Here is a 21,450-nt window from a genome sequence, read left to right as displayed (position 1 = left end):
AAGACAAAGAAACAATCCCCAAATGAAAGGAAAGGAGGAACCCTCAGAAAGAATGCTAGATGAAACAGAGGCAAGTCAACTATCAGATACTGAATTCAAAGCACTGGTGATCAGGAAGTTCAAAGAGCTCACAATCAGCTACCAGAAACTACAGGGAAGTTACAATGAGCTCACTGTGAACTATATCAACATGAAAAAGGAAATGGAAATTATTAGCAAGGGCCAAGAGGAAATGAAGAATACAATTTATGAATTAAAAAACACAGTGGAAAGCATTAAAAATAGGGTGGATGAAACAGAAGATCGGATTAGTGAATTGGAGGACAAAGTAGAAAGCATCTCACAGAAAGAACAGGAAAGGGAAAAGAGGCTCAGAAAGAATGAAGAGAGATTAAGAGAAATGCAAGACAATATGAAACGTAATAATATCCGAATAATAGGAATACCAGAAGGAGAAGAAGAAGAACAAGGGATAGAAAACATATTTGAAAGAGTAATGAGAGAAAATTTCCCTAATTTGACAAAACAAAAAGTCACACAAATCCAGGAATCACACAGAGTCTCATTCAAGAGGAACCCAAAGAGGCCCACTTCAAGACACATCATCATTAAAATGGCAAAATTCCAAGACAAAGAGAGAATCTTAAAGGCAGCAAGGGAGAAAAAAGAAATAACATACAAGGGCGTCCCAATAAGGTTAGCCACTGACTTCTCAATGGAAACACTCCAAGCAAGAAGAGATTGGCAAGAAATATTCCAAGTAATGAGAAACAGAGCCCTACAACCAAGGCTACTTTACCCAGGAAGGCTCTCAATCAAGATAGAAGGCCAAATAAAGAGCTTCCAAGACAAAAGAAGTCTAAAAGAATTTGCTGCCACCAAGCCAGCTCTACAAGAAATACTAAAAGGTCTGCTTTAAGGAAAGGAAGGAAAAGAGACAGACAGAGAGGAACACAGGTACAAAAATGGCAATGAATAAGTACCTATCAATAATAACCTTAAATGTAAATGGATTAAATGCTCCAATCAAAAGACACAGAATAGCGTCATGGATAAGAAAGTATGACCCACACATATGCTGCCTACAAGAGACCCACCTCAGGACAAAAGACCATCACAGACTAAAAGTGAAAGGCTGGAAACAAATTTTCCAAGCAAATGGACAAGAAAAAAAGCTGGGGTAGCAATTCTCATATCAGACAAAATAGACTTCAAAAAAAGAGCCATAAAGAGTGACCCAGAAGGTCACTTCATAATACTCAAGGGAAGAATCCACCAAGAAGACATTAACATCATAAATATATATGCACCCAACATAGGAGCACCAAAATATATAAGGAAAATCTTAGAGGAATTCAAGAAAGATATAGACAGCAACACAATTATAGTGGGGGATTTTAACACCCCACTATCAAAAATGGACAGATCTTCCAAACAAAATATCAACAAAGACATTGCGGCATTAAACAACACCCTTGATGAAATGGACCTAACTGATATATACAGAGCTCTTCACCCCAAAGAAGCTAAATACACATTCTTTTCAAATGCACATGGAACATTCTCAAAGATAGACCAAATGATAGGGCACAAAACAAGCCTCAACAAATTCAAGAATATTGAAATCATACCAAGCATTTTCTCTGACCATAAGGGACTGAAACTGGAAACCAACCCCAAAGGAAAAAACCCAAAACACCCAAAATCATGGAGACTGAACGGTATGCTATTAAACAATGAATGGGTCAAGAATGAAATTAGGGAAGAAATCAAAAAGTTTCTGGAAACAAATGAAAATGATCACACAACAACCCAAAACTTATGGGATACAGCCAAGGCAGTCCCGAGAGGGAAGTTTATAGCAATACAGGCCTACCTAAAAAAAACAGAAACATTTCAAACAAATGACCTTACTCTACGCCTGCAAGAACTCGAGGAACAACAACAAAAACAGCCCAAAGCAAGTAGAAGGAAGGAAATAACTTAAGATCAGAGCAGAACTAAATGACATAGAGACTAAAAGTACAATTCTAAAGATCAATGAATCCAGGAGTTGGTTCTTTGAAAAAATAAACAAAACAGACAAGCCTTTAAGTAGGCTCATCAAGAAAAGAAGGGAACGGACACAAATAAACACAATCAGAAATGAAAGAGGAGAGATTACAATTGATACCACAGAAATAGAGAGGATTGTAAGAAATTACTATGAAGAACTGTATGCCAAGAAATTTGAGAACCTAGGGGAAATGGACACACTTCTAGAAAAATATAATCTCCCAAAACTCAATGAAAAAGAAGTAGAAAACCTGAATAGACCAATAATAGCAACAGAAATTGAAGCAGTAATCAAAAAACTCCCATCACACAAAAGCCCTGGACCAGATGGATTCACAGGAGAATTCTACAAAGCATTTAAGGAAGAGCTAACCCCCATTCTTCACAGACTATTCCAAAAAATCCAAAAGGATGGAAAACTCTCAAACTCCTTTTATGAAGCCAGCATCATCCTAATTCCAAAACCAGATAGAGATACAACAAAGAAAGAAAACTTCAGGCCAATATCGCTGATGAACATAGATGCTAAAATCCTCAAGAAAATATTGGCAAATCGCATCCAACAATATATCCAAAAGATTATATACCATGACCAAGTGGGATTCATCCCAGGGATGCAAGGATGGTTCAACATTCACAAAACAGTAAATGTAATTCATCACATAAACAAAAGCAAAGACAAAAACCACATGATCATATCAATAGACGCAGAAAAAGCTTTCGATAAGGTACAACACCCATTTATGATAAAAACACTCAGCAAAATGGGAATAGAGGGAACATTCCTCAATATAATAAAGGCCATTTATGAGAGACCTACAGCCAATATCATACTCAATGGACAAAAACTAAAAGCTTTTCCACTAAGATCAGGAACAAGACAAGGATGTCCACTTTCACCACTACTATTCAATATAGTATTAGAAGTTTTGGCCACAGCGATCAGGCAGGAAAAGGAAATAAAAGGCATCCAAATAGGAAAGGAGGAAACAAAATTGTCACTGTTTGCAGATGACATGATAGTGTACAAGGAAAATCCTATAGACTCTACCCAAAAACTGCTCAAACTAATTAATGAATTTGGCAAAACAGCAGGATACAAAGTCAATATCCAGAAATCAAAGGCATTTTTGTATACAAACAATGAATCAGCAGAAGCAGAAATCAAGGAAAAAATCCCATTCGATATAGCAAAAAGAAAAATAAAATATCTGGGAATAAACCTAACCAAAGAGGTAAAAGACCTGTATGCAGAAAACTACACAGCACTGAAGAAAGAAATCAGGGAAGACACAAACAAATGGAAACATATACCGTGTTCATAGATTGGAAGAATTAACATCATCAAAATGTCCATACTACCCAAAGCAATATACAGATTCAATGCAATACCTATTAAAGTACCAATGGCATATTTCACAGACATAGAACAAACACTTCAAAAATTTATATGGAATCATAAACGAGCCCGAATAGCAGCTGCTCTTTTGAGAAAGAAGAACAAAGTAGGAGGGATCACAATACCTGATATCAAACTGTATTACAAAGCCACTGTAATCAAAACAGCCTGGTACTGGCATAAAAACAGGCACATAGACCAATGGAACAGAACAGAGAGCCCAGAAATCAACCCAACCCTCTACAGTCAATTAATATTCGACAAAGGGGGCAGTAACATAAAATGGAGTAAAGATAGCCTCTTCAGCAAATGGTGTTGGGAGAACTGGACAGCTACATGCAAAAAAATGAAACTTGAGCACCAACTTACACCATACACCAAAATAAATTCAAGGTGGATAAAAGACTTAAATATAAGCCATGACACCATTAAAGTCCTAGAGGAGAACATTGGCAAGAAAATCTCAGATATTCCACGCGGCAACATTTTTACGGATATGTGCCCTAGAGCAAGGAATATAAAGGAAAGAATAAACAAATGGGATCTCATCAAAATAAAAAGCTTCTGCATGGCTAAAGAAAACAGTATTAAATTAAAAAGACAACCAACTGTATGGGAAAACATATTTGCCAATGATACCTCAGACAAAGGTTTAATCTCCAAAATATACAAAGAACTTACACAACTCCACTCTAGGAAGACATCGAACCCAATTAAAAAAATGGGAAAAGGACTTGAACAGACACTTCTCTAAAGAGGACATACAGAATATCCAGAGACACATGAAGAGATGCTCAATATCGTTAGCTATCAGAGAGATGCAAATTAAAACCACAATGAGATACCACTTTACACCAGTTAGGATAGGTATAATAAAGAAAGCAACAAACAACAAATGTTGGAGAGGGTGTGGGGAAAAGGGGACCTTAGTTCACTGTTGGTGGGATTGCAGACTGGTACAACCATTATGGAAAACAGTATGGAATTTTCTCAGAAAAATAAAAATTGACCTGCCTTTTGACCCAGCAATTCCACTGCTAGGATTATACCCCAAGAATCCTAAAACATCAATTTCAAAGAACCTATGCACCACAATGTTCATAGCAGCACAATTTACAATAGCCAAGAGTTGGAAGCAACCTAGGTGCCCATCAGTAAATGAATGGATCCAAAAATTGTGGTACATATACACCATGGAATTCTATGCAGCAGAGAGAAAGAAGGAGCTACTACCTTTTGCAACAACATGGATGGAACTGGAAAGCATTATGCTGAGTGAAATAGGCCAGGCATTGAAGGACAAATACCATATGATCTCACCTTTGACAGGAAGCTAAAGAATAAAACAAACAAGCAAACAGAATAAAAACTAAGACACTGAAATAGAGAACAAGTGGGCAGCGACCAGAGGGGAGAGGGAAGGGAACTTAAGGGGAAAAAGGGGGGGGGATTTTGAGGAACAAGTAGGAAAGACACAGAGATGAGGACTGAGCGGGGGGGAATGGGAGGGAGGGGGGAGACCGGGCGGGGGGGTGGGGTGGGATGGGAGAAATAGATTAAAAAAAAAAATGTACTTGAAAAGTAACTAAATAAAATTTAATATTAAAAAAATCATTTAAAGACTTCTATAAACAAATATATACCAACAAATTTGACAATCTAAAATGAATTTTCAAAAACATATAGCTCCCGAAGGCACAAATAGAAAGAAACAAAGACTCTGTATAGACCAATTCTTAGCAATGAAATTGAGGCAGTCACCAAAAAAGAAAGAAAAAAAGATCCAAGCAGAAATGAAGAATATGCTAATTGAAATGAAGAACGATTTACAAACAACAGTAAAGTGAAGGAAGCTAAGCATCAAATCAATTTTTTGGAACATAAGGAAGCAAAATACAACCAATCAGAACAACAGCAAGAAAAAATTTTTTGCAATGAGGATAGTGTAAGCAGCTTCTGGGACAATTTCAAAAAGCCCAACATTCACATCATAGGGGTGCCAGAAGGAGAAGGGAAAGAGCAAGAAATTAGAAATATATTTGAAAAAATAATGAAAGAAAACTCCCTAATTTGGTGAAGGAAATAGACATGCAAGTCCAGGAAGCACAGACTCTCCCAAACAAGATTAATGCAGAGACCCACTCCAAGACACGTCATAATTAAAATGTCAAAGGTTAAAGGTAATGAATCTTAAGTGCAGCAAAAGAAAAGCAGTTAGTTACCTACAGGGGAGTTCTCATAAGACTGTCAGCTGATTTCTCAAAAAACACTTTGCAGGCCAGAAGGCATTGGCAAGAAATATTCAAAGTCACGAAAAGCAGGGACCTATGGCCAAGATTGCCCTACCCAGCAAATTTAACATTTAGAATTGAAGGGCAGATAAAGAGCTTCCCAGACAAATAAAAACTAAAGGAGTTCTTCATCACCAAACCATTATTATATGAAATGTTAAAGGGACTTATTTAAGAAAAAGAAGATCAAGACTATGGACAGTCAAATGGCAAAAAAAATACATATCTATCAACAACTAAATCTAAAAAACAAACTAAGCAAACAAGAAGAACAAAGACAGAATCATGAATACAGAGAGCATTTTGATGATTGCCAGTTGGGATGGGGGTGTGAAGAATGGGTGAAGAGGTGAAGGGATTAAGAAGTACAAATAAGTAGTTACATAGTATCAGTGGGGATGTAAAGTATGGCATAGGAAATGGAGTAGCCAATGAATTTGTATGCATGACTCATTAACATGAACAATGGTGTTGGAATTGCCTGAGGGAGTGGGGGTGCTGGGTAGAGGGGGCAAAAGGAACAATTGGGACAACTATAATAGTATGATCAATAAAATATACTTAAAATAAGAAAATAAACACAATAAAAGAAATTTTACATTTATTTTTTGCAAGTGGCCTCAGGACTTGTTTTAAGCCCAGAAAAACTTAAAACAAGTCCTCAACTTGGGAGCTAGAGAATCATGTGGGTGACTTGAGTTCAGTGCTGAACCAATATGAAGACCAACTTATGTTTATAATCCTCAAAGGCAGAACTGGCTTTCTTTTTTCTCCTGTATTCCACCCCAAGTCAAAGGCCAAAGATTTTATTTTATCTGACATATTTTTTTAGATTGTATCTTTATTTATTTTTAGAGAGAGGGGGAGGGAGGGAGAGAAAGATGTGTGAGAAAAACATCAATTGGTTGCCTCTCACATGTGCCCCAACTGGGGACTTGGCCAGAAACCCAGGCATGTGCCCTCTCTGGGAATTATACTGGTGTCTTTTCAATTCCCAAGCTGGTGCTCAGCCGACTGAGCCACAATCTGACATTTTTAACTGCTTTGCAGTGGGAAGATTTTTAATAATGGTTATTAAGTCCAAATACCTTTTAGAATTATCAACATAATATATTTGTTAGGTTTCATGTAAAAAAGGTAGCTATTTTTATTAGTGGGAACACTGAAATGTTTAGTACTTCCACTAATATTCAACCAATACTACTTGGTAAAATTCTTTTATTAGGTGAAAATAAGAGGGAATTAGTCCCTCACTGGGAATAAATTCCTACCAGTTAAGCTTGAGGGGAAGAGGTAAATGACACAGCTCATGATTCTATATTTAGAACCCAAAATAAGGCTCTAGTAAATCCTACCAAATAGAAGATTAGTGACACATGTCTTACCAGAATTAAAATTAATAATACGAAGATACCATATTTATGAACTTCAGGAAAAAAGTGATAATTAGAAGCATTACCCTCCAACAGTTTTTTTCAAACAAGAAATCATATTTCAGTATAATATTAGGAGCCAGAAGGAGAGTATTATGTATTTTTAAATACTATCAGAAAAATAATCTATGCCATATTTGGTTTCCCCATAGGACTTTTAGAAGCAAAGCTTTAATACTCACTTGTAAAAATAAAGTTCACAGACACAGCTCACAAAAGCCAGAAGACATCGTAAAAAGTAAAAGACCAGAATCTGAAAAAAAAAAAAAGAACAAAAGAAAAGTTATAGACACAAGTCAACAAAACTCTTAAAGATGAAGTCTCTCATTTGTCATTAATAACACTATAAATTGATATAATGCTTATGGAAAGCAATATATAACAAGAACCAGGAAAATTTTCATATCTCTAAATTCAATATATCTACTTCTATGATCCCAGCACACATACGTACCTGTATAAGTAAAAATGGGGGCAGGGTTCTATTCCTGAAGGTGTTAATTGCAGGACTATTAATTTAGAAAAACATTTTTAAAACTACAAAATGAGTCCAATTATAGGGAAATGGTTAAATAAATTATGCTGCATCTATTTCATGGACTATTATATAGATGGTAAAATTTATGGTACAAGAAAAGTGGAAAAACCATTATATAAAATTATCCATGCAACAAGCACTTCTTAGACAATTGTATACATGTAGATGTGAAAAAAAACAACTCCATTTCTGTGTCCAAGATTTCATTTTTAAGTTTTCTTTCTTCTTCTTCTTTCTTTCATCTTCTTCAAAGATGCTGTGATCTTTGACAAACTTCACTATGTTTAGTAAGCATATGCAAGTTTTCTAACTGATGATTATTTGTGTTCTTTAAAATGTAGCCATAAACATTTTTCATAGAAATAGCATAATGGCATGAAAACCAATATATATATATCAAATGTAATAGTATTGATTATAAGTAATCATCTATCATAAGACCACCAGGAGGTATGGCCCTGGAGGGCCATACTGCATTCTTTGTCCATTTAGTTTTTCAATCATTAGTACCCAAGTTATACTATTAAAAAAGTACTATAATGGGGGTCTGGTAGTGGAGAATAATTTGTGCAAAATGGTTGGGCCATCTGTCCATTCCAGCCCACTCTTCCCATAAGTAAGTAACCCAATAATAAGTTATGTTATATTCTATGGAATTGCCTGCTTCATCTTTCAGTACAAGATGCCTTCTCATTATATGGCCATCACATCTTTGCCCTACCATCACACAATAATACATTAGTTACTGATTATTATAAAATACTAAGTTAAAATGCATAGTACAATATTATTACACATCATAGTTACAGCTATGGAAATCAGAAGTATACAAAAAGAGCCTTGGCTGGTGTAGCTCAGCGCAGGTCTGCGAACCAGAGGATCGCAGTTCGATTCCCAGTCAGGGCACATGCCTGGGTTGCAAGCCAGTTTCCTGCAGGCCAGGTCCCAGCAGGGGATGCACTAAGGCAACCATACATTGATGTTTCTCTCCCTCTCTCCTTCCCCTCTAAAGATAAATAAATAAATATTTAAAAAAAGAAGTATATGAAAAGAGTGGAAAGAAATATAATAAAATGGTGGAAGTGGCTGTCTCAGACTAATGAGATTTAGTTACATAGTTTTCTTCCTATCTTCCAAACTTTGTAATGTGGTTTTATTAATTTTATAACTAAGCACATCAATTCAAAAAATAAAATAACAAAATAACAGTGGTTGTATCAAACAGCTCTTATACAATAGCACACTGGTATGTTTAAGAGCATTGAATACCTCAAAACATATACTATGATGTTCAGTCAAGATGGCAATGTAGGTAAACATGGTACTTACTCATCTTCTCCCATAACCACATCAAAAATACAACTGAACTACACAACAATCATGATCAGAACCACTTGAAATCGAGCTGCACAGAAGTCCTACGATAGGAAATTAAAGAAGCCACATCAAGGCTGGTAGGAGGGGAGGAGATATGGAATGGGCTGTTCCCAAAGCTGTATGTGGTGGCGAATAACTGGGAGGGATATCTAGACAAGTGCAGGCCCCCATAAAGAGTGAGGGGTCTCAGCCCCACACCAGGCTCCTCAGCCCAAGGTTACAGTATCAGGTAGAAAAGTCCCCATAACTTCTGGCTACAAAAATAGCAGGGATTGAGGCTAAGGGAGATGGGGGGCTTTTGGAGTCCCTGGCAGTTTCTCTTAAAGGGCTCCTGCATGGACTAACTCGGACTCACTGCCTCTGAGCTCCAGTGTGGGGAAAGCAGCTTGAAAGACATCAGAGATATACAGGGAAGAAATGAATTGTCTGGCATCAAGGTGAGAGCTGGGGGTTAGCTTTTAATCAGATAGAAGTGCTGGCAGAAGCCACTGTTCCTTTTCAGAACTGACAGGTAGGCAACATATCTGAGACTCTATCAACTGGGTAATACTGTTTGCTTTACCCTGGTCATTACATGAAGTCCTGCCCCATCCAACTTTTGGGCCCACCTAAGCTATTTCTAGTAGCTTTTCCATTTGAAGAGCCTATTTGGGCTCATGCTTCAGATTTTCCTAAAATCTCTGAAATAAGTGTCATCTGTCTTCGGTGAGGACTGTACCTCTTGCTAAGTGGCCCCAAACCAGGCACTAACAGCAGCCAGCCTTGGTTCACAGTTTAGCCTCACCCGGGCACCTCCAAGCCATGCACAAGTGGCAGCCATCTGCAGATCATTCTGTACCTCATGTCAGGTGGTCCTGGGCAGAACACAAGCAATGGCTGACCTTGGCCTGCACCTCTCAGGAGGTCCCAGAGCCAGTACACCCAATGGACAGCTTCAGACTGTGCTGAAGCACCACAACCCAACCACTTCCATAAAAGTGACATACTCAAGTTGCAGACTCAGTGGCCAGCAAAGCCCTGCTGAAGTAAGTCCTGCTTTGTGGCAAGCACAGCTGACCCTCCACAAAGTGGTAGGAGATCCATGGTGTCACAACCAGTCTTGCAGCTACCTGTTCAGCCTGGAGGTAAATCCTTCCTACTGACCTGCCAACAGCAATCAAAGCTCAAATACAAGAAGAGGGTGTACACAGCCCACAAGGAGGGGTGCACCTGTGGTGCCCACCCTGGGTGATCAGGGAAGCTGTGACACTGAACCCTACAGGACACCTACTACATTAGGTCACTCTACCAAGCCTCGGAGATACAGCAGCTCTACCTAATACATAGAAACGAATGCCAGGGGGGTGAGGGGGCGGCCGGGGGCTGCCAAAATAAGGAGACAAAGAAACATGTTCCAAATAAAAGAACAGAAAAAAAACTCCAGAAGAATAACTAAACAAAATGGAGACAATCTACTAGATGCAGAATCCAAAACACTGGTTATAAGGATGCTCAATGAACTTAGTGAGGAAGGACCTCAACAGCATATAAAATGACCAGTCAGAAATGAATGATACACAGACTGAAATGAAGAATAATTTACAGAGAATCAACAGTAGAGTAGATGAAACTGAGAATCAAATCAGCAATTTAGAATACAAGGAAGCAAAAACACCCAATCAGAACAACAAAAAGAAAAGGAATCCAAAAAAGAGGACAGTATAAGGAGCCTCTGGAACAATCTGAAGCATATGAACATTTGTATCATGGGGGTACTGGATATATCCAGTACATGGGGTTATCTTTCTACTGAAGAGAGAGAGCAAGAAATTGAAAGCGTATTTTAAAAATAATGACAGAAAACTTCATTAACCCAATGAAGAAAAAAGACACACAAGTCCAGGAAGCGCAGAAGGTCCCAAACAAGATGAACCCAAATAGGCCTACACCAAGACACATACGTCATCATTAAAATGCCAAAGGCTAAAGACATAGACAGGATCTTAAATGCAACAAGAGAAAAGCAGTTAGTCACCTACAAGGGAGTTCCTTTAAGACTGTCAGCTGATTTCTCAATAGAAACTTTGCAAGCAAAGAGTGGCAATATTCAAAGTGATGAAAAGCACGGGCCTACAACCAAAATTACTCTACTCAGCAAAGCTATTATTTAAAATCAAAGAATATGTAAAGAGCTTCCCAGACAAGAATATGCTAAAAGACTTCATCACCACCAAACCAGTATTATATAAAATGTTAAAGGGTTTTATGTTAGGAGGAAAAAAGATTAAAAATATGAATAGAAAGACAATAAATACATATCTATCAACAATATAATCTAAAAAACAAACAAATAAGCAGAAAAGAAAGAAACTAATAGATACAGAGAGCATTTTGATGGTTGCCATGGGGAGGGAGATTCAGAATGGGTAAAAAAGGTGAAAGGATTAAGAACAGTCATGATTATTATAGAACAGTCATGGAGATGTAAAGTACAGCATAAAGAATACAGTCAATAATATTCTAATAACTATGTATAGTGTCAGACGGGTGTGAGATTTATCAGAATGATCACTTAGCAAGTTATGCAATGTCTAGTCACTGGAGTGTACACCTGAAACTAATATAATAGTGTACGTCAATTGTAATTTAAAATAAAAAATGCCAAGATTTAAGAGAGAAAAAACATATACTATGATTAATATAACCGCATATAATATACTTTCCACTTTCATCACTAAAACAAAAAATTCCAAAGAGTTTAAAAAAGTGACAAGTAAATGCCCAGATTCATTCATTGATTCAATAAATATGTACTGAAAACATACTATACACTGAGCACTATTCTAATGTTACTAGGAATACAGATAATTTAGTACAAAGTGTTTATGTTTAAGGACTCTTCACCAATTGGGACCAGTACAAAAACACACTTGCAAAGTAAAAATTAACACAAGTTAATAAAAGAATGGTATTTGGGAGCAGAACAATGACACTCCCATAACAATAAATATTCAACATAGTAACTGGAAGTCTGGTCAGTGCAAAAAGACAAAAAAAATGAGATATAAATGGAATAGAAGAAACTAAACTCTATATATACGGATGAAGAGGGAGTCACCTGACAAACCACTGACACTAGTGAGGAAATTCAGCAAGACTGAAATTAAGATCAAGAAAATAAGTAGCATAGACGGTACGTAGAAAATAGATAGGGGGAGGGCAAGAATAGTATGGGAAATATAGAATCCAAAGAACTTGAGACACATGGTCATAAACTAAAGGGGGGGAATGGTAGCGGTGGGGGGGTGCAAGGTGGAGGGGAATGAAGGGGGGGAACAGAACAACTGTAATGGCATAATCAATAACATAAAAATAAAAATAAAAATAAAAATAAGCAAAAATCAATCGTGCTTCTCAATACTAGCAATGACCACCTAAAAAAATTAGCATTCATAAAAGCAACAAAAAGATAAAAATTCTAGGTATTAACCTATCAAAGACTGGATAAAACTGAAATGGATGCATTTTTAAATTTTATTGAAAGACAAAAAACCTGACTAAATGAACACATTTTAGGGATGGAATGACTTAACACTATAAAAATATTAATTCTCTGGCCCTGGCTGGTGTGGCTCAGTGGGTTGAGCATCAGCCTGCAAACCAAAGAGTTGCTGGTTTGATTCTCAGGTCAGGGCACATGCCTGGCTTGCAGGCTAGGTCCCCAGTTTGGGGTGCATGAGAGGTAACCACACATTGATGTTTCTCGCCCTCTCTTTCTCCCTCTCTTCCCGTCTCTCTAAAAATAAATAAAATAAAATCTTTAAGAAAATAAAAATAATATTAATTCTCAAAATAATATGTAAATCCAGTGCAGATCCAATCAAAACTCAGCAGACTCTGACTGAGAAGCAAATTGACTCTAAAGTAATATTTGAACACAAATTTTGAAATGAAGAAAATGACAAATTCGCCAACCAGGTACTAACACACATTACAAAGCCATAATAATAAAAACAATATGGTACTGAATGACAAATTGACTGATGATGTAAAATAGAGGCCAGAAACAGATCCATACATATGGGATGAGGTAGATGACAGACATGGTATTACAGATCAGAAGGAAAGGATAGGTTATTTAGCAGCTGGTGCTAGAAAATCCACCTCACTAGCAAAAAATCGATCTGAACTTTTCCATAATTTATAAAAATTAAAACTCATATGAATTAAAGTTTTTTAACCTTCTCTCCTTTCATACAATATGGATTAAAGTCTTTTACATAAAAGATAAAATTATAAAGATAATAGAACAAAATACAGAAGAATATCTTTGTGACTTGTGGCAAAGAAGGATTTCTTTTAGAAAGTCTCAAAACCCACCAACTGTAAGTAAAGCTAACTGGTTTTGACTACATCAAAACTAAAGATTACTATTCAACAAAGAAACTACAGACAAAATTAATAGAGATGACAGCCTAAGAGAAAGGATTTCTAGAATTTAAAACCTACAAGGGGTTACTTCTGAAAACTTCTACAAATCAGAAGAGAAAACCAGAAAACCTAATAGAAAAATAGGCAAAGACCGTAAAGAGGTAATGTACAAAAAAGAAAATCTAATGACTTATAAATATATGAAGAAATGCTGCACCTTAGTAATCAGAGAGATGTAATTAAAGTGAGAACCATCTTACATTTGTGAGAAGGGCAAAATTAGAAAGTCAGAAATATCAAGTGCTCAGGAGATGTGAGGAAACTGAAACCTTGAATATTGTTGCAGGGAGTATAAAGTTGTATAGCTGTTCTGGAGAGCAATCCGTCAGGAAATTAAGTAACCCATGGATCTATGTATGGGAGCCCACTCCTAAGTGTATAGTTCAGAGAAATTCACAACATGATCATAGGGAGACAAAAAAAAGGTGTTCTTGTTTCGGGTAGAAATAGGTAGCCTTTTCAGATGGAAAGGTAACCATCGCTAGGGGTGCTAATTACTGCCATATCCTCATCAACAATCCACCCTTCTCTGTTCTACATTATCTTGCTGGGGCTGGGACTTAACTAAGTATAATTCCCCCTTGCCAACTGGTGCCCTGTTGGCTTCCATTGGCAGAACCTAACAGGGAAAAGACTGGAAGTAAGAAGAAGGGAAATTTTCACCCGTGTTCTGCTTGCTATTTGTATCTTGGATGTAAAAGGAACAGGAATATAAGAGGAAGAAGTCTGTGTTGAATATATCAAATTTGCAGTACAGTGAATATGCCAGTGGAAATAAAACCCTTAAGCATTCCTTATTGTTATTTCTCTACTAAGTCTCTCATTCTGTATAATCATTCTTCTGATAGGTCGAAAAACCAAACAAACAAACAAAAAAACCCAGAAATGAAATACTAGGTAGGGAAGGGAGAGAGAGAGTTCTATCACTTTCTACAGGTGATACTTTTCTGATCATTCTAAAATGCAAATGCAATCACGTCTCTCCTCTGTCTAAAACCTTTCCTTAGTAGAAGGAAAGGTTTTTCCTGGTAGGCTCTATTAAGGAAACACCTACCAGGTGTCGTATAAATCTGGCCTCTGCCTCATCTAATACACTCCACCGTTCATTCTCTTCCAAGAGTCAAATCTATTTATACAAAAAGGCCATGTTGGCCTTCCTTCTGACCTCAGGGCATTTTTCCATCACCCGCCATTCTTCCTTTACTAGACAACTTCAACTTATCTTCTAGTTCTGTAAATAGAAATTTCTGCTTCACAGAAGATGGATTAACCATACTATCCCTATTCCTCTTGCTATGCAAAACCAAAAAATCTGGACATTTTATGTAAAACAAGCATAAGAAGATGATGGGAGGTGGAGAGAAAAAGGCAGATTGGTTAGGAACCTTTGGACCTAACAACACAGTGGTAAGTTCTCTGGGTTTTCTTTTTGCCTTCTATATTCTAAATTTGGAGCTAAAGAAGCTGGCAACTAGAAATACCAATGGGCACAGACAAAATAACACCAGTGAAAGCCTACTCTAACTATCCAAAAGACCAATAAATGGGTAACCTAGCAAGGCAGAAAACTTTTAGATAATAACCACTCTATTTCAGCCAAGCACCCCAGAAAAAAACGTAGATCCACTCTCACCAATGTGATCAAGGTCTAGTAGGAAGTCAGGACTTTTATCCTTTTCAGTAGCAATGAGCTCCCTCTTCCACCACAGTATCAGTAAAGATCCTTTGGAGACCCTGTCCTTCCACCTGTGCCCCCACAACCTAGCAGTACAGTCACATGCTACTTAATAAAATGCAGATACATTCTGAAAGATTTGTCATTAGGTGATTTCATCCAGTGTGAACATCACAAACTATATTTACACAAACCTAGATAGTAGCCTACTAACACTTAGGTTATATAGTATACTTCACTGCTCCCAGGCTATAAGTCTGCACAGTATGGTACTGTAGAAAACAACATGAGATCAAATCAAGCACAAGAGGAAATGATATGCACTCAAGAGACAGAGTAAAGACCAGATGTATGAGGCTGCTGCCAGCATAAGATAGCACAGTGCTTACGGCAAACTTTTTTTTAATAAGTAGAAGGATCCCTGGCTGGTGTGCTCAGTGGATTGAGTGCAGGCCTGTAAACCAAAGGATCTCAGTCCGATTCTCAGGGCACTTGCCTGGGTTGCAGGCCAATTCCCAGTAAGGGATGCATGAGAGGCAACCATACATTGATATTTCTCTCCCTCTCTCTTTCCCTTCCCCTCTAAAAGATAAATAAATAAAATTTAAAAAATAAGTAGAAGAAATCCACTCCAAAATACCGATAAAAAGTATCATATAGTAAACACATAAACCAGTAACACAGTCATTTATATCATTATAAAGTAATATGTACTCTACATAATTGTATGTGCTATACTTTTATATGATTGGCAGCACAGTAGGTTTACACCATCACCACAAATACATGAGTAATGTGTTGCATCCTTTGTTGAACCAGTGCATCATTAAGCAGTGTTTCTACCCTGCCCGCTAGGGTGGTATCAATGGAGACCTGGTGGGGAACCTAGACCTCTACTCTCACTTGCAGCAACAAGGTAGGGAACCGCCCCACCCCTTCTTTCTACTGTCTATCAAAATAAGGCAGCTAAAACAGAAGGTTTAAATAATAAGATCCAAAGGAGCAGAGTAGTACAAAAGAAGCATGCTGGGCCCATGAGTAAGAGCCAGAGTCCTACCGAAAATTACATTTTGCTATGTATAATGCACACTTTTTTGTCCAAATATTAGAGGGAAAAATAAGGGTGTATATTATATATGGGTAGTAGTAATTCCCTAGCTATATAAATGTTTTTAATTCTTTTATTTATGCTTATGCATTAAAAGTGTAACTCTAGCCCTAGCTGGTATAGCTCAGTGGAATGAGTGTGGGCTGCAAACCATAGGGTTGTCAGTTCGATTCCCAGTTACGGTACATGCCTGTGTTGTGGACCATGTCCCCAGTAGGGGGCAGGTGAGAGTCAACCACACACTGATGTTTCTTTCCCTCTCTCCTTCCCTTCCCTTCTCTCTAAAAAATAAATAAGTAAATAAAATCTTTAAAAAAATAAAATAAATAAAAGTGTAACTCTAGAAAGCAATGATATCCGTGCACAGAATAATACTCTGGAATACAATAATCAGTTTTAATAAAAAATTGATTCAAAAATTAAAATAAAAGATTTTTTTCCTGAAAGTTTGGGCCAAAATGTGGGTGTACATTATACACAGTGAAATATGGTACTTGTCCACCAGGAAGATCTCAAACTGAATGAAAAAAAGTGAATCTAGAGAGAGAGAGAGAGAGAAAAGTTAAAATTAACTGTTAGAAGTTAAAAAGTTTTAAAGAAGCCATTGTATAACTGCTTCAATGAACAACTAAGAACATGCTTGAAACAAATGAAAAAAAAGAAAATCTCAGTAAAGAAATAGAAGATATAAATAAAACGGAAATTTTACAATATAAAAAAATATAATAACCAAAATAAAAAACTTCAAAGGAGGAGAGAGTTCCAGCAAAGATGGAGGAATAGGTACAAACCCTTTGCTTCCTTGCACAACCAAAAGGAGGATAACAACCAATCTAAAATCAATAAACAACCAAAACTGCCAGAAATCCAAACTGCATGGAACTCTGACAATCAAGGAATTAAAAAAAACAACAACCAGACTGGTAAGGTAGACCTCGAGGGCCAACTCAGAAAAAACGCAGAAAAACCACAGCAAGGAGGCTCCGGGGCAGGGCTGACTGCTGAGCCCATTGGAGCTGCGGGGCAGGGGCTGACTTAAGGGGAAAACTGAGACTCAGAGCTGACTCTGGGCTAAGGCTGGGGTTGCCACAGTGAGAGATACTTCCAATCTGACTCCAGAGTTTGTTGGAAAGTGTGCTCCAGACAGCAGGCAAGTTGCTTTGTTCTTTCTCTGCCCCCCACCCCCACACTGGCAGGGCAGCAAAGAGGGTGGCCCTGCCCAAGTGAATACCTAAGGCCCCACCCCCTTGCAACCTATCAGCTGCACCAAGACAAAGAAATATGGCCCAAATGAAAGAGCACAGCAAAACCTCAGAACTAAGCCATGAAGATATTGCCAGCCTATCTGATGGAGAATTTAAAGCCCTGGTAATCCAAATGCTCACAGAACTGATTGAGCTAGGTCAAAAAATGAAACAAATGAAAGATACCCAAATAAAGCAAAATATACAGGGAACCAACAGTGACAGGAAGGAAACCAGGATTCAAAGCAATGATTTAGAACAAAAGGAAGAAATAAACATCCAACTGGATAAGACTGCAGAAACAAGAATCCAAAAATATGAAGAGAGGCTGAGGACTCCCTGGGACAACATGAAATGTCCCAATATCCGACTTATACGGGTGCCAGAAAGAGAAAAACTACAACATGAAATCGAAAACTTATTTGGACAAAAAATGAAGGGAAACTTCCCCAATCTGGCAAAGGGAATAGACTTCCAGGAAGTCCAGGAAGCCCAGAGAGTCCCAAAGAAGTTGGACCCAAAAAGGAACACACCAAGGCACATCATCATTAAGTTTAACCTAAGATTAAAGATAAAGAGAGAATCTTAAAAGCAGCAGGAGGAAAGGAGACAGTTACATACAAAGGAGTGCTCATAAGGCTATCAGCTGATTTCTCAAAAGAAACCTTGCAGGCAAGAAGGAGCTGGAAAGAAGTATTCCAAGTCATGAAAGGCAAGGACCTACATCCAAGGTTACTCTATCCAGCAAAGCTATCATTTAGAATGGAAGGGCAGATAAAGTGCTTCCCAGATAAGATCAAGTTCAAGGAGTTCATCATCACCAAGCCCTTATGATATGAAACCTTAAGGGACGTACCTAAGAAAAAGAAGATAAAAAATATAAACAATAAAATCACAACTACCAACAAATGAAGAACCTAAAAGAAAAGACAAACAATGAAAACAACCAGAACAAGAACAGAGTCAGAGAAATGGACATCATGCAGAAGTAGTTCAGTGGGGAGGGGGAAGGGAGGAATAGGGGGGAAAAGGTACAAGGAAGAAGCATACTTAGTAGGCATAAAATAGATGGGAAAAGAGAAAAACTATAGGAAACAGAGAACTCAAAGAACTTATATGTACAACCCATGGACATGAACTAAGGGTGAGGAATGCTGGAGGGTTGGAGGGCAGGGTGGAGGGCGGATAAAGGGGGGAAATTGGAAAAACTGTAATAGCATAATCAATAAAAATTACTTTAAAAAAAAGCTCAAAGGATAGGGTCAACAGTGAAATGGAGTGGGCAGAGGAAAAAATCAGTGAACTGGAAGAAATTACTAAACCTGAACAACACAGAGAAAAAATGGCTGGGAAAATAAAGAACAGAGTCTCAAGGACTTGTGGAACTAAACTAAATACCTAGCATTCATATCACTGGAGTCTCAGGAGAGGAGAAACAGGGCAGGATAGGAAAAGTACTACGAAAAATTCAGCTAAAAACTTCAAATTTGGCAAAACACAGAAGCCTAAAGATTAAAGAAGCTAAGAAAACTCCAAACAAGACAAACTCAAAGAAATCCACAGCAAGACACATCATAGTCATATTTCTGAAAAGTAACAGGTTAGGTCTCAGTTAGCTCCTAACTATCTTTTAGCACTCTGTTTAAATTAGGCTCTCCTAATATGCTCTCCCATTGCACACTGGTACACTTCCTTCATAAAACTCACCACATTTTTAATTACTTGCTCAATGTAATCTTCTCTATTAAGTCATAAACTTTATAGGGGCAGGGATTTGGTCATTGTTACATCATAGCACTTAATTGTCTATCAAATAAAAGTTGCTTAATTAATATTTGGTGAACAAGGAATAAATAAATAATTCTTCAAAAAAAGATCCCCTCTGAACTACCAATCTATTTTGTCCTTTTCTCAAAACTGTTCCAGAGACTCACCTCTTGATTGGTTGTGACTGCTTCCAGGTTGGCCTGCCCTTACCTTATTAGTTTGTAGAATTCTTGCATGAAATGCAGCTGGCCAGGCATGAAGCAACAAGTAAGCATAGGAACGAATGGCATAAACTGGAGAATATTCCCAAGTCTGAAACCCCTTCCCATAGATGAGGTAGTGTGTCTGAAAGTACAAAACAGGTGAATTCAGGGTTATATTGGCCAAAAATCCTTGTTAAAAGGAGGCAGGTGAAGTTTTTAAGCAACAATATTAATGAGACAACAGTACACAAAAAAGCTAAAACTCTCAACAAGACTTGCAACTAATAGATAAGAATCAAAATTACACAATATTGGAAAATATTAGGACATTATAAATTTTACAAGACTATTGTTTGGCCAACATTAAAAGTTTGAATTTTACCTTCTACTTATTTTTTAAAATACTTTCTAGCCCATACAGTGATGCTCTAAATCTTATGTTTTCCTTAAACCACCTTCTTGCTATTTATTTTTTTATGAAAAATGAGATTAGAAAATTTCACTTCTGAATTTTCTATAATAGGAAGTCAACAGATTTAAAATGTACATGTCAAGAAATAGAATATAAGCACACTATTAGTAACAATGTTTATTTTAGTAAACATCAGAAGAAATAACTAAGACAGTTGAACGAACTGGGATTTGAACATAAGTGGAACAGAGAGCTACTGTTTTTTCCTTAAAGCTCTGTAGTAACAGTTAACTTTAAAAACTACCTCAAAGTATTATTTTGATTAAAAATGTTTAAAAAATTATAAATTACATCTTTACAATTTTTTTAATTAATTTTTTTCCTCACCTGAGGACAATTTTTTTCATTGCTTTTAGAGAGAGAGAGGGAGAGAGGAAGGGAGAGAAACATTGATGGGAGAGAGAAACATCAAAGTTAGACAAAAACATTGATTGGTTGCCATCTGCACATGCCCAGACCAGGAATACACACCTAGAAGGGGGATAGAACCAAAACCTAGGTATGTGCCCTGACTGGGAATTGAACCCGCAACCCTTTGGACACCAGATGATGCTCCAACCAACCACACAAGCCAGGGCTTTATTGATTTTTTTTTTAGAGACAGAAAGGGGGGGGGGAGAGAGAGAGAGAAACATTAATTTCTTGTTCCCATTATTTACTGCATGCATTGGCTGATTGCAGGAATGAACCTGCAACCTTGGCATATCAGGATGATGCTCTCACCAACTGAGCTACCTAATTATGGCTACAAATTACATCTTTTTGTAAAATAACCAAAAACCCTATAGCTTTCAATAGTTACTACTGCTAAATCATCAGCTTAGAATACAAAAGTGAAAGTAAAGTTATTACTAGTAGTTACATGTGTATACAATATTTATATTTTGATTGGTAAGGAGGTCCCAGGCAGTGAAATCAAGAACAAGAACAACAACAAAAATACCCAAAGAAATCACCTACTGGTTCCCAGTAGTTGAATGTTTCATCACAGTCAGAGATGTTGCTCAGGAGAGCAGCACATAATCTTGCGGAGAGCAAACATTTGAAAGCAGTAGATCCTTCAGGTGCCCAAACTTGTCCTGCTTTGTTCCCAGATAACCTGCTCAGAAGCAAATAAATAAATAAATAAATAAATAAATAAATAAATAATAAAGTATGTGTCTGGAAGGACCTACTACTAACTAGGAGGACTAAAACTAAGCCAAAAAAGACAAGAATGGAAAGGGACATTGAAACACTGAAGTATTCACCTACAAAAGCGAACAGTTAGTTGTTCTGAGTAGATCAACTTTAATAATCCCTTCCATTTCCTGTTTTTCAGGTGTAAGCTAATTCATACACTTGAGTTCCAAACATCTATGGCGCTCCATTTACCTCAAGTCAACTAATCACTCACTTGAAGACCACAAAGCTCTCAT

General features: G+C 37.3%; 1 protein-coding gene across 2 annotated transcripts in view; it reads right to left on the bottom strand.

Annotated features, from left to right (window-relative positions):
• ALG9 (ALG9 alpha-1,2-mannosyltransferase) overlaps positions 1-21,450 on the bottom strand; it is a 159,350-nt gene that overhangs the window by 137,160 nt on the left and 740 nt on the right. For both annotated transcript variants that reach the window (XM_037136170.2, XM_037136169.2), the window contains exons 2-4: positions 20,993-21,131; positions 19,568-19,702; positions 7,361-7,431 (exon numbers count right to left, since the gene is read on the bottom strand). In XM_037136170.2, the coding sequence (XP_036992065.2) occupies positions 7,361-7,431; positions 19,568-19,702; positions 20,993-21,131 (345 nt within the window). The remainder of the gene's footprint in view (positions 1-7,360; positions 7,432-19,567; positions 19,703-20,992; positions 21,132-21,450) is intronic.

The sequence above is a fragment of the Artibeus jamaicensis genome, unplaced genomic scaffold, assembly GCF_021234435.1.
Source record: "Artibeus jamaicensis isolate MK-2021 breed Jamaican fruit bat unplaced genomic scaffold, CSHL_Jam_final contig_585, whole genome shotgun sequence".
NCBI lineage: Eukaryota > Metazoa > Chordata > Mammalia > Chiroptera > Phyllostomidae > Artibeus > Artibeus jamaicensis.
Note: the sequence above shows the minus strand (reverse complement) of the source record. Positions and strands in the feature narration are given on the sequence as shown.